This window comes from Vigna angularis, chromosome 1 (assembly GCF_016808095.1).
Source record: "Vigna angularis cultivar LongXiaoDou No.4 chromosome 1, ASM1680809v1, whole genome shotgun sequence".
In the NCBI taxonomy this organism is placed as follows: Eukaryota; Viridiplantae; Streptophyta; class Magnoliopsida; order Fabales; family Fabaceae; genus Vigna; species Vigna angularis.
Window position 1 is genome coordinate 40,586,196 of NC_068970.1, and position 12,393 is coordinate 40,598,588.

At 34.0% G+C, this 12,393-nt stretch overlaps 1 protein-coding gene across 1 annotated transcript; it reads right to left on the bottom strand.

The window, feature by feature from the left end:
* Positions 1-7,729: 7,729 nt before the first annotated feature.
* Positions 7,730-8,985, bottom strand: LOC128194953 (uncharacterized). The gene is made up of 2 exons (XM_052871553.1): positions 8,899-8,985; positions 7,730-8,589 (listed from the first exon to the last, which is right to left on the bottom strand). The coding sequence occupies exons 1-2, from the start codon at positions 8,929-8,931 to the stop codon at positions 7,828-7,830; spliced, it is 795 nt and encodes a 264-aa protein (XP_052727513.1). The 5' UTR covers positions 8,932-8,985; the 3' UTR covers positions 7,730-7,827.
* Between the last annotated feature and the right edge of the window lie 3,408 nt (positions 8,986-12,393).

Below are 12,393 nucleotides of genomic sequence, written 5' to 3' on the forward strand. Positions count from 1 at the left end.
GACTACACTAAATCCTCATCAATGATGGCTGGGTGACGGGATCAACAGTAGTAGCTGAAATCTACAAAACTGCAGGGACTACACCCATATATATGTGACTTGCAGTGTCTTGGAAACGTACTCCCCCTTAGTGTGAACGGCGGAAATGTGGAATATCACAGTTGCTGGACCATTAAAACAAAACACAAGATTAAGCTACAATGCTAAAACAAAGGCATCAAGATCCAAATTGGAGGTCCAAAATTCTTTGCTGGACAACTCCCAAGTGGTGATACTTAGCAGTGTATCACAAGAAGATCGGGCTAACTCTAGCACCGAATAGCGGCAAACTGTGCAAGAAGATCGGGCTAACTCTAGCACCGAACAACGGCAAACAGTGCCGAACAGAGGCAAACTATGCCTGGACAACGGCAAAACGGCACCGGACAGCTGAAACGGCGCCTGGACAGTAGTCAATAGTGGCTGGACAGTGGAAAACGGTGCGGGACAGCGGCAAACGACGTCTGGACAGCGGCAAACGGCGTGGGACAACGGCAAACGACGTCTGGACAGCGGCAAACGACGCGGGACAGCGGCAAATGGCGCCTGGACAGTGGCAAACGGCGCGGGACAACGGCAAATGGCGCCTGGACATCAACGGCGAAGACGAAGATGGCAGCAATGGCTGCTCTGATGGTCGAAACAGAGAGAGGGAGCTCCAACGACGGCTATGGAGGTGTCGCGGTGAAACTCCGGCACCGGGAAGGCGGCGCGTGCAGAACACGCGGCCGAGACTGGCCGAGAAGAAGCGGCGCGTGACAGCTGGTGCGGAGGTTTCGGACGCCGGCACCGGTGGGGTTGGTCGTCGCGTGAAGAGGCGAACCAGATCTAGTGGTCGCCGGTCGGAACGGTGACGGTGGCCGGCGACAAGGCGGCGCGTGCAACACGCGTCCGAGATCTGCCGGAAAGAGGAGGCGCTCGAGGAGACACTCCAGATCTGCTGGTCACCGGTCGAAACGGTGATGGCGGCCGGTGGCGGACTGGCCGGAAAGAAGCGTTGCGTGGTGGCGCGTTCGGAGGATTCTGGTCCTGTCTCCGGCAGGGTTGGCCGTCGCTCAAGGAGACGGTCCAGATCCGCTGGTCACCCGTCGAAACTGTGACGGTGACCGGCGGCGGCGGCGAAGTCAGCAGCGATGGCAGCGGAAAGTGGCGGCGACAGCAGTGGCACACTCGGTCTGGACTGGTGCACTGAGAAGAAGAGAAAATGGAATTTGAGGGGCTGTCACCGGAAATTTTAGGGGCTGCCGGCGGCCATGGCGGCCGGCCGCCGGCAGACAGCAGAGACCTAGAGGTAGATCAGAGAACCTGCTCTGATACCATGTGAAATGGTATTCTATTGAATGAAATGGTTCTCTTACATGTTTACATCCTTCTCCTTAATCCTATATTTATAGGATTAAGTGAATGGAATACACACTCACATACACTCACATACAACACATACACACTCAGATCTAAATACAAATACAATAATTCTAACATCCCTTATAAAAACTTCAACAGCATTAACCTGTAGAGGTTAAGAATAAATACCATAAAGAAAGCCCACAAGCGGCATCGATTGAGAGTTGATAAACCAACTACATTTAGAAATGTGAAAAAAAGCACGTTGAAGACGAGTGAGTGAAAATAGATGGAGAAAGATAATCTGCTGTGCTACCTCTCTTTCGTTGTACATTGGGACTTGAACTAGAACCATGGGATAGGTAGAGTTTCCCATTTGTAACGCTTCTCAGGTCTTCTACCGAGAAGCTTCACCAAGAAAATAGCAAGGCTCCCATATATGCGAATCACCTCGCACACCAACTTTGTGCCCAACAGAAAAAAAAAGAGGATTAGGGTTTTTGCAATTCAAAGATTTAGCTCAAACAGAATTAAACATTACTTACCAATTAACTATGGTACCAATGAGAGTAGCACCAACAATCTGAAATCTGAAGAAAAAGAATCAAACCTGTTGGCAGAAAAGTTCACCATATTTTTAATACAAAGAAAACTTATATCAATCCCAAGGATGTTCGGGAGCTGTGTAAGGACCAAAAACTACAGTGAACTGACCTAAGCATGATGGTAAAATCAAACACTGCTGAAGCATATGCAGAACAAGGAGAAAAACAATCAATGTGGTATCTGGACAGTGGGTGCTCTAGACATATGGCAAGTAATCCAACCAAATTCATCAGTCTCTCTCATAAGACAAGTGGCCACGTTACATATGGAGACAACAATAAGGGTAAAATTGTTGGAATCGGTAAAAATCAAACACCATCTTCATATGTAATTGAAAATGTTTTGCTTATTGAAGGACTAAAACATAATCTTCTTAATATAAGTCAAATCTGTGATAAAGGACTAAAAATTACCTTTGAACCTAACCATTGTTTTATCTACAATGACTCAACAAATGAGCTTTTGCTAATTGGAAAAAGGTGTAACAATATCTATATGATTGACTTTAGGAAAACATCCTTTAAATCTGTTGTCTAAAGATGTTGATGCTTGGTTGTGTCATAAGAGGCTGACTCATATTCATATGGCACAGTTAAATAAACTTGTATCTAGGAATTTTTTTGTTGGTCTACCAAACATAAAATATGTTTCTGATAGGCTTTGTGAAGCTTGTCAAAAGGGAAAGCAAAAAAAAAAAACTTCTTTTAAAACTAAGAGAGAAATGTCTACCACTAGACCTCTTGAGCTTCTTCGTATGGATTTTTTGGTCTCTCAAGAATCAAAAGCCTTGGGGGAAATCTTTATGGTTTGGTAATTGTAGATGATTTCTCTAGATTTACCTGGACTTTTTTTCTTGCTGTCAAAAGTAATACTTTCATGTTATTCAAGAAGTTTGTAGCTATGGTACAAAATGAAAACAATCTCAAGATCAAGTCAATCAAGAGTGATCATGGCAGGGAAGACACTTGTTTGTTTCTGGAATACTTTCAATCAAGAGTAATACTTTCATGCTTTGATCAATGTAGGCTTAGAAGACACGAGTGTTTCAGACACTTGTTTGTTTCTGGAATAAGCACATTTCTTCAATCCTTGTTTGGAACTCGACTTTCAATTGTAGTTGCTGGTTCATACACTTACATAGTACATATAACATCTATTATCTTATATATCATTTGTTCATTTTAGTTTTGATTTATTAGGTTAAATGATATTAAATTTATAATTTATATTTCTATAATCAATGTTAGTCACCATGCCCTTTGAGTTTTTGTTTTTAGCTATTTGACTACTTCGGTGCTCTCTTACTCAGGAAAACTCTCTGACTTAGGAAAGCTACTTAGAAAGTTATTCAGAAGGTAATTTTCTCAAACGTTGTTTTGAACTTGGTAGGTAGTAATGGAGTTAGTTTACTTGGAGTTTCTTTGAAGGGATTATGTGCGGTTTGTTTGTTCAGTTTTTGTTGAATGCTGATCCCAAGTGGTCATCTAATGTAAAGTGCAAAGTACAAGCCATAAGCCATTTTCTCCTCTCTCAGTTATAAATCAAATTCCTTATTGTTTTTCTATTTTATTTCTAACCTTAAATTATTTATGATTTACAATACGAAACAAATTATGACAAATAATTTGAAACCTTTTTTATTTTTAACTTAATTATGAAAAATGTGATTTATTAGACATTTTGTTTATTGAAATAGACTATTTTATAATATGTTGTCACATAACATATCCAAGCAATTTTTTTTTTTATAATGGATTGTAACAATAACTGATTATAAATAATCTTTTTCATAGCTAATCCAAATACGTTATATATTTGATTTATTAACTATTAATTTTTTTTGTTAGCCATTGGTGACATGCATTATATTTGAGTTTTATTAAATTGTGTAAAACTTCATTTGGTCTCATTTCATGATTTCTTTATTAGTTTCTTATTTACAGTCGTATTATTATCGGATAAAGAAAAGCTTGATATGATAGCTTGATGCTAACATATGAGTTTACGTTCAATACAGAAACCAGTCGCCTTATTTTGAGAGATACTAAAGAACATGGAAGAAGTGCATAAGCTTCCAAACGAAGATGAACATTTTCCATTTAGTGAACATGTTTCTCTTTAATGTATATTTGAAAAATCTTACTATTTATATTGAACAATTACTTGTATCAAAACATTTTATAGTTCATTTTATCTAATATTTAATTTTTGTTTCAAATTATTTTATTATGTGTTTTTCTTTATTATAGATTTCTTTTATCATAATAAACTAAATAATATAAAAAAAACAATTTGACATGCATTTCTGGAAAAATCCATGTCATTTCTGGCGGCTTTTGAAAAATCCATGTCATTCTCGGTGGTTTTCGAAAAAATCCTATCATTTCTGACGGTTTTTGCAAAACCCCTACCATTCCTAGCATTTTTCGCAAAATTTCTGTCATTTCCGACGGTTTTTTGAAAACTCCTACTAATTTCGGTGGGATTTTTGCAACCGCGAAAATTGTATTTTTCGGAAGTTAAAACTCTCACTAATGTTAAAAATAACCCATACTAAAATTTTATATTTTTATAGTGTAAATGATCAATTAATAATAGATTAAATTAGGTTAAAGCATTGTCAACACTCAACAAAATTTGTTTAAAAAAAGTGAGATAAAAGTTTTAAAAAAACAATCAAAAAGTAAATAAATAATGAAAATTTTATAAAAATAATAAAACAAATAAAAACTAAGTAAAAAAATAGTGTGAAAAATAAATAAAATAAATAAAACGAGTGAATAGAAAAAAGAGAGGATCATTGATTGTAAAATCCGTATCTAATATGTGTATATAAAGGAGAACTCACATACAAATTTTATGTACATATTTTTTCTTGGCAAAGCTCCCGCCAAAAAGTGCCATCATTATATATAGATTTTATATACGAAAAATCTGTATATAAATCTTTTCTTCATTACATTCGAAGTATGTAATTTATCCGTATATAAAATTCATATGTAAGGAAGCTCTTATCTGGATCAAAATCCGTATATAATAATTTGTATATAAATGGAATTTTTATTGTAGTGAATATTGTTCTCTTTGCTTCCATCAAGTGATCCTTCTTTTTCTTCAACACTGTCACCGATGTTTCAAGATGCAATTCCAAAATTCGAAGATATGGCTCCTCTCCGCTAAATTGGCTTTGCGTCGGGTTGAGCAACCTCCCGAACAAAACCCTAGTAGACTTCGCCGCTCCATAATCGTTCACGCTAAGCCTATCTTAAATCTCTATGAAGTTGACTGGGCTCTCCTCACCATCTACCAAGCTACTTGGTCTCCAAGCCAACCGCTATCAACATACACTGTTGAGCTTTGCAATTTCTCCACCGAGTTCTCGGACGAGCTTTGCACTGAGTTCTGCGAGCTCTCCAAGCACCTTTTCGGGCTGTTCGGGCTCTCCATAAACTCCGTCAAGCTTTCCACTAAGCTATGTAGTCGCCAATTCGGGCTCTCCAATAACTTTTTCACCTTTATCTCGTGATCAACAGAGCTATTCAAAAGCACCACCAAGCTAATTGGTCTCTCCAATTAGTTGTTTGAGCTCTCTATATGTTCTTCCGAGCTTTCTGTGAAGCTATCCAGTGAGCTCTCTACAAAATTCTCCCACGAGATCTCCACCAAGATGTCCAAGCTTTCTTTTCCCTTTTGTGGACTATTCAGGTATTTGGCTGACCTCCCCACGATAGTTGGCTGCTTGGCCAAGCTCTCCTTGCAAAATGTCAACCTGTCTATGCTACTTGATTGTCTTGTCGAGTTGTTTGAACAACTCAGACCAAGTTCGACTTACAATCTTCTTGTCATCATACAGCTCGGTCTGAGCTTGCTACCCCATCTTTTCGACGTTTCACAACATGGATGCAGTTTGAGATCTAGTTTCTTCAACTTCTACAATTTAAAGACAAACAATTGGCCTTTCATTTTCAAGCCATAATATTATCAATTATTACAATAATAATGACCTTAAATAATAAAAACATAACATATCCCTGACTCTGTTCTTTTGCAACGTTTAAACACTGTTATCGATTTAAGTTTATTCCTACACTTTTTTATTTGTTTTTACTTTCTTTCTTTACTTTATCTCCTTCATGTGTTGTTCATCTTATTTTGTTTTTCTCTTAAAGCAAACCTTCACATTTATATAATCCCCTTCCTAAAATCTTTATTGTTTTGTCTTTCATATACAAGAAATTAAAATAAAATTTAATAACCATAATCTTTTCAAGCTAGATCTCATTAAGATCCTTGTCATTTGGTCTTCAAAACAAAACAAGGTTAAAATACAAGTTTGTATAAAGAATGACTTGAATGTGAAACATAGCTTGATTTGGTTGTTTCTAGAAATTCATCACAAATTTGAAAATCAGTTCTAAAATCGTAACTAGTTCTTGATTCCTAGTTTTTTTTCTTTCTTTCTAATTCTAGTGGTAGTATGATTTTCAGCGGGTTTACCTGTCCATAGATGATTCATTAAATTTAGTTTTTTTTTTTACAAAAAGAAGGATATTGTTATGTTTTAGTTTCTTGTATGTTGTTTTGACAATATTTGTTATTGATTACATTAATTTACTAGAAGTTGTATCTACATTCTTATTTAGAGTCATTTTTTAAGTATGCGATTCTTTTAGTCATTATTCATTTATCTAAATGTTAGTAGTAATTTTTTTTTATCGAAAATTAAGTTCAAATTCACTTTTGTTAGATTGATTGATAACTCCACACATTAAAATTAATGTTCAAACTTAATCTTGAGTCACCTTTTAAAAGTGTTTAAGTTTGTATCTAAAAGAACAAGAGAAGAAATTAATTGTATATATGTAGAAAGCTAATCATATTATTAAAAAAGTCAGTCTATTTTAATTTTTAGGGAAAATGATATTATCTTCGTGTTTTTCTATTTAGAAGTATTTCTTAAAAACATTATGTGATTACATTTATGAATATACTATTCATATACTTGTTTTTGGACACCAAACTAAACATTATAGACAACTCATTGAGAATTTTTCCTTCTTATCCCATTATATATAATTACGATTATATTTATCAGTTCTTTCTTTGTTTCTTTCTCTAATCTAGATTAACGTATAAGTGTTAAAAAAACATTTTTTTTTCTGAATTCTAACAGATGACATCGATATATTAACAGCTGTTCTTCTTTCAAAAGTAAGAACAAGCTACAGTTTAATGCCTCATGAACCATTGCTGATGCGGTGAATAATAATGATAAGTAAATTATTCCGTTCGGTTAAGGCAGTAATAACATTATTTGATTAAACAAAAGAGTATTATCTAACATCTAATCAATGGTCAAGCGCAAAGATATTGATTTACCTACGCTAAAAAGGATTTAATTAACAATTACTTTTCAACAAGTAGAAGATATAAGGACGATCTAATGATAAAAACTAAAAAAGAAAGTGAAAAAGGTTGAGTTCAAATTTTCTTTAAAAAAAAACTAACAATTAACGTTTACTAATAAAAAAACATCTTTCAAGATTTCAAATAACAATTAAAAGAACAAACTCTATATCTATATATATATATATATATATATTAATAGTTAGCCATGGAAGCCAAGAATGTTAGTATGATAAATATGAGTCAATATAGGAAAAACATTCTAGTTTCATTTTTTTGGTTCAAATAAGGTACAAATTTATGTAGTCTGGAACTACACATTTCTATAGTTCTAATCAATCTTCATAAGATACAAAAATATGAAAATATTAAAAGAAACAATCCAATATAGATGGATTATAATCATAATTGTCAAGTGATAAATTTGGTAAATTAACTACCATCTTTCACACTTTCTCCAACAAGACATTTCACAATAGCATCATCACACTCTTTATTATTCATATGATTCTTCTCTCTTCCTTCTTTGCATTCACAATAATCACCTTTATCTACCTTCTTCTCAACCTCACACCCTATCTCCATTTTCTCTTGTGGGTCATCTTCTTTCCCTCTCTCCAAAGCTTCCTTGTATGACCCTTTTACGAGACTCTGCAATGCAATGTCATGAATCCCTTTATATTCACACTCTGATATTATAGGAGGAAAGTTTTCCAAATCCATGTACCCTTCATTGCAACTCCTATCAACACCTGTTGTTCTCGTGTTCCACCTTGAGATCATAAGGGTCAGTGCCCGATTCAGAAAGGGGAACTCACGGATTATTGTAGGAAACTTGTTCATTGCACCTTCAAATTTCTCGGGAAAGGACACTATCATTACCACAATTTCATCAACTTTGTCGAACACACGTGTTGAATGGGGAAACAGTTTCTCTATAACTTTTTCAATTGCTAGAATGGCATCATCGATGAAGGAGAGAATTGTAAGCCAATAGATTTGCATGGCGTAGATAAGGGGCACGGCGAATTTGGATAACTTCGTTACCCTTTTCAACGTTGAACCTAATGGTCCATTGATATGTTGGGTTTTTCCTATGATAATATCAACAATGACTAAGATGGAAAGTCCACAAGTGTGTAACGGACGGTGCCTTGAACTATTCATTCTTCCGGTTTCCTTAGCTTCAGGTTTCTGAAAATTGACATGTATAAAAGACAACATAAAAAATTAAATTATAGTATTATCATAAGACTTCAAAGTTTTAATTTCTTTACATATCCATGCAGCAGATCTCAATGCAATCAGACATATACGTTATGAATAGAATTGTGAACAAGAATGACGATTTTGGCATGTTAAAGGACAATTAATGTCAAACTAATAATGGTATTGATGCATGCGGATAATTAAACATCATTAATTTCGTGATAAAAAAGAAAACTAATTTACATAAATTAAAGAAAATGATGAAAGAAACTTGAGCAGAATTTGCAAACTCACATGACAGAGGAAATCGGGGTGTGGCATATCCATGTTAACAAGGATGATAGAATTAAGAGTCCAGGAATCTGCTGGTAACTTTGTCCCTTGAGAGAATTTATAGATCTAGTGGTTGGTATGTGTCGAAAAAATGAACTTGTCTTATAGAAAATGTCTCGGGCACCTACAATTAGAGAAAGAAACACCGTTACTTTTAACAGTTTTGTACTTTTGTCTATAACCATTTTAGATAAATTTAAAAGACGACAAATTAAATAATAGACAATAATAATAATGATAAAATATAACATGTTTATAATGTTTATCTCAAGGGATTGACAGCGGAGCATTAAGTAAATATATATATATATATATATATATATATATATATATATATATATATATATATATATATATATATATATATATATATATATATATATAAAGAATAAACTTGTATTTGTATAACCTACACATGTGTTTACTAATTTTTAATTACATATATTTTGATTATTGTCCTGATAATTTATACTGTTACATCCTTACAATCAATTAAAAGTTTACTAACTTGTATAAACTTAAAAAATGGTTTCCCATTGAATGATTGTGTAAAAACATTTACACCTTTAGTTTATCTATTGTAAGTGGTAAAATGCTATCAAAAGATTAGTCTATTAAAGAAAAATTGAGCTAGGCTCTGTTGAGAAGAATAATACTAAAAAGACTTCGTGATCAATTACCTTGATTCAAATACCCGTGAAAAATATACTAAGAAATAAAATAGTCGTGAAATTTTGGTTTTTTGTTTTTACATCTTGGTTAAATTATATTTGTTATGTTCTTTTCTTGATTTTAATATAATAAAGTACAACATATGTTTGGTAGGTTTGTTTGAGTAGTGACAATTTGTGTGTTAATATTAATGATGTATGTTGGTTTGTTTGTAGAAAAGGATCCAATTGTAGAAAACATTAGTGCTAAGGAAGATTTATAGTGTTTGGGGTATAGATAAAGCTTTAGGATTAGCAAAGGTATAGAGAAGCTTACCTTTTGTGCTTTATTGTATGGGCATGAGATCTTGATTGGTGTTATAATCTTGATTTTCTTGAGGGGTATGGGGAAGCTTACCTTGTTTGTTGTATAATGTATGTTCTTAATTATCTTGAAAGGAAATGCTTGTTTTTATACTTGTGTATGTGTGAGAATATGTTTTGCATGATGATAGGGTTTATATCATGTTTTTGTTGAGCTTTTCCTATGAGAAAGTATGTATGACTTTTGTTGTGTTTTTCCAAGATAATATGTATTGATGCCAAAAGGGGGTTAGAGGTATGTTGTTTGGAGGTTTTACCATCCAAGTATATGTTGTAAATGTGGAAAAAGATAGGCCTTATTTCCCAACCAAGAGGGGAGGTGAATTGGTTTTGTTTAATATACATTTTCTTTTCAAAAACTTTGGAAAATGTTTAACCCTTTCTTGAAATACAAGCAAATAAAGAATGTAATGAAATGAAAAAGAGATAAAGGATAGAAAGACAAACACCAAGATTTATACTAGTTCAGCCTCAATGCCTACATCCAATCCTCTTTCAATCAACCTGAGATTGAAAGACACTTCACTATATAGATTGAGTTATACAGCAAGAATTACAGAGATACCCTCTTAATGCAATCTCCTGTCCAATTCCAAATCTAATATAGAAAAACAACACAAAAAGAACAATCATCTTTCTGCATAAACCCTTTGAGACACCCCTCAAAGTAACCAGAACTCCACGTTCTCTTCCTGGCCACCGACAACAGAGAAACCATAATCCACAGGTTGCAAATCAACACTAATCTGATTCAAAACACCTAAGAGTGCAGATGGTGATTAACAAATGTAAGCACACAACAATTCCTTCAAGAATCCTTTGAATATTCCAAACAAAATGTTTCTTGATTCTTGGAGAATGAACGCTCCTGTAATTTAAGATCTCAACTAACTTTGTCATATATGAAAGATAATATTCAAAAGTTGTTTAATGCAGAGAATTGTGCGTGAATTTATAGTTTTCTCAAGTTTGACGCATCTTAATCGATTATATTATTAATGTAATCGGTTAAGCAATTAACACTGCTATAACAGAATTACAATAAAACACATTTAACAAATTACACATTTAATGTAATCGATTGTCCAATTAATGCAAGTCAAAATAATTAAAAATATGACTGTTATGGTTGTTAAGACTTATCAAGAAAACAAGTTTTCAAAATACACAAGATTTAACCGATTAAGAAAATTGTGTAATCGGTTAAGTATAACACTTAAGCAAATTTGAAAACTTTTTCACTTCAAAACTCATTACTACACTCAGCAAATAAATATAAGCGAAGACACGAGTTTTAATCGATTATACATATAATGTAATCGGTTAAAACTTGCAGTTTGCCACAATTAAGCATATACTGATATATGATGAATCTAACTGATTACATAAACACTGTAATCGATTAATTCATACAGATAATGCATTGTGCAAAGAGTTTTATCATTCAAAACCATGAATATGCATACCACAGATATAAACTCATGTATAACAATAAGTATGCAAAACAAATAGTTCAAGTACAAACAACCATATAAGCATAGCTTTGCTCAATGTGTGCAAGAAACTATTAAAACATTTATGTTGTTGTCATCATCAAAAACACACAAGGGTTTGGGTTTAGCTTTCATATAGCTCCCCCTATCAATAGTAAAGAATGATATGATGATCATATGCAGTGTGTTGGGTTTGTCTAGGTTGAAATTTGCATGATGATGGGTTTTGGATGATTTTACAGATGTTCTAGATACATGATAAATGCGAGAGATGATAGGAGACATACTTGAGATTTTCTTTTAAAGTTATTTTGATTTTGGATTTCTGAGACTATGTAATTTAAGTTACTTTATTTTCTTCGTTATTTTCATTATTTTTTAATAATGTAATTGGACAAGACTTTTGGAACCATTACGTTTTGAATTAATCATGCACATTGAATAAAAAGTTTCTTTAAACACATTTTCGCACTATAATAAGTTTTAACGTATACAGTTTCTGTAATAACTCGTGACACCCTAAAATTGGGGGGTTACACTATCTCCTAGAAAATGATAGGGATGGAGATGAGAGTAATGTTATTACTTCTTTTTCTTCCACATTGAGATGTTTGAGCTATTGATATGTTCTATAGGGCAATTTGGGCTCTCCATTAATTTCTCTAAGCTCCAACCAAGCTCTTTACACGTTCTTCCGAGCTCTCCACTAAGCTTTCCAGCAAACTCTCCTTCGCACTCTCTACCGATCTCTCCACCGAGCTCTCTACACAATCTTTCGAGCTCTCCTCTGAGTTCTCCAAAAAACTCTCCATCAAGCTTCCAAGGCACCTCCACGGGTTATCTGAGTTTTCCATAACTTCTTTCGATCTTTCATTGAACCTCTCTAAACTACATAGTTGTATGGCCTACCTATCCATGATACTCGGCTT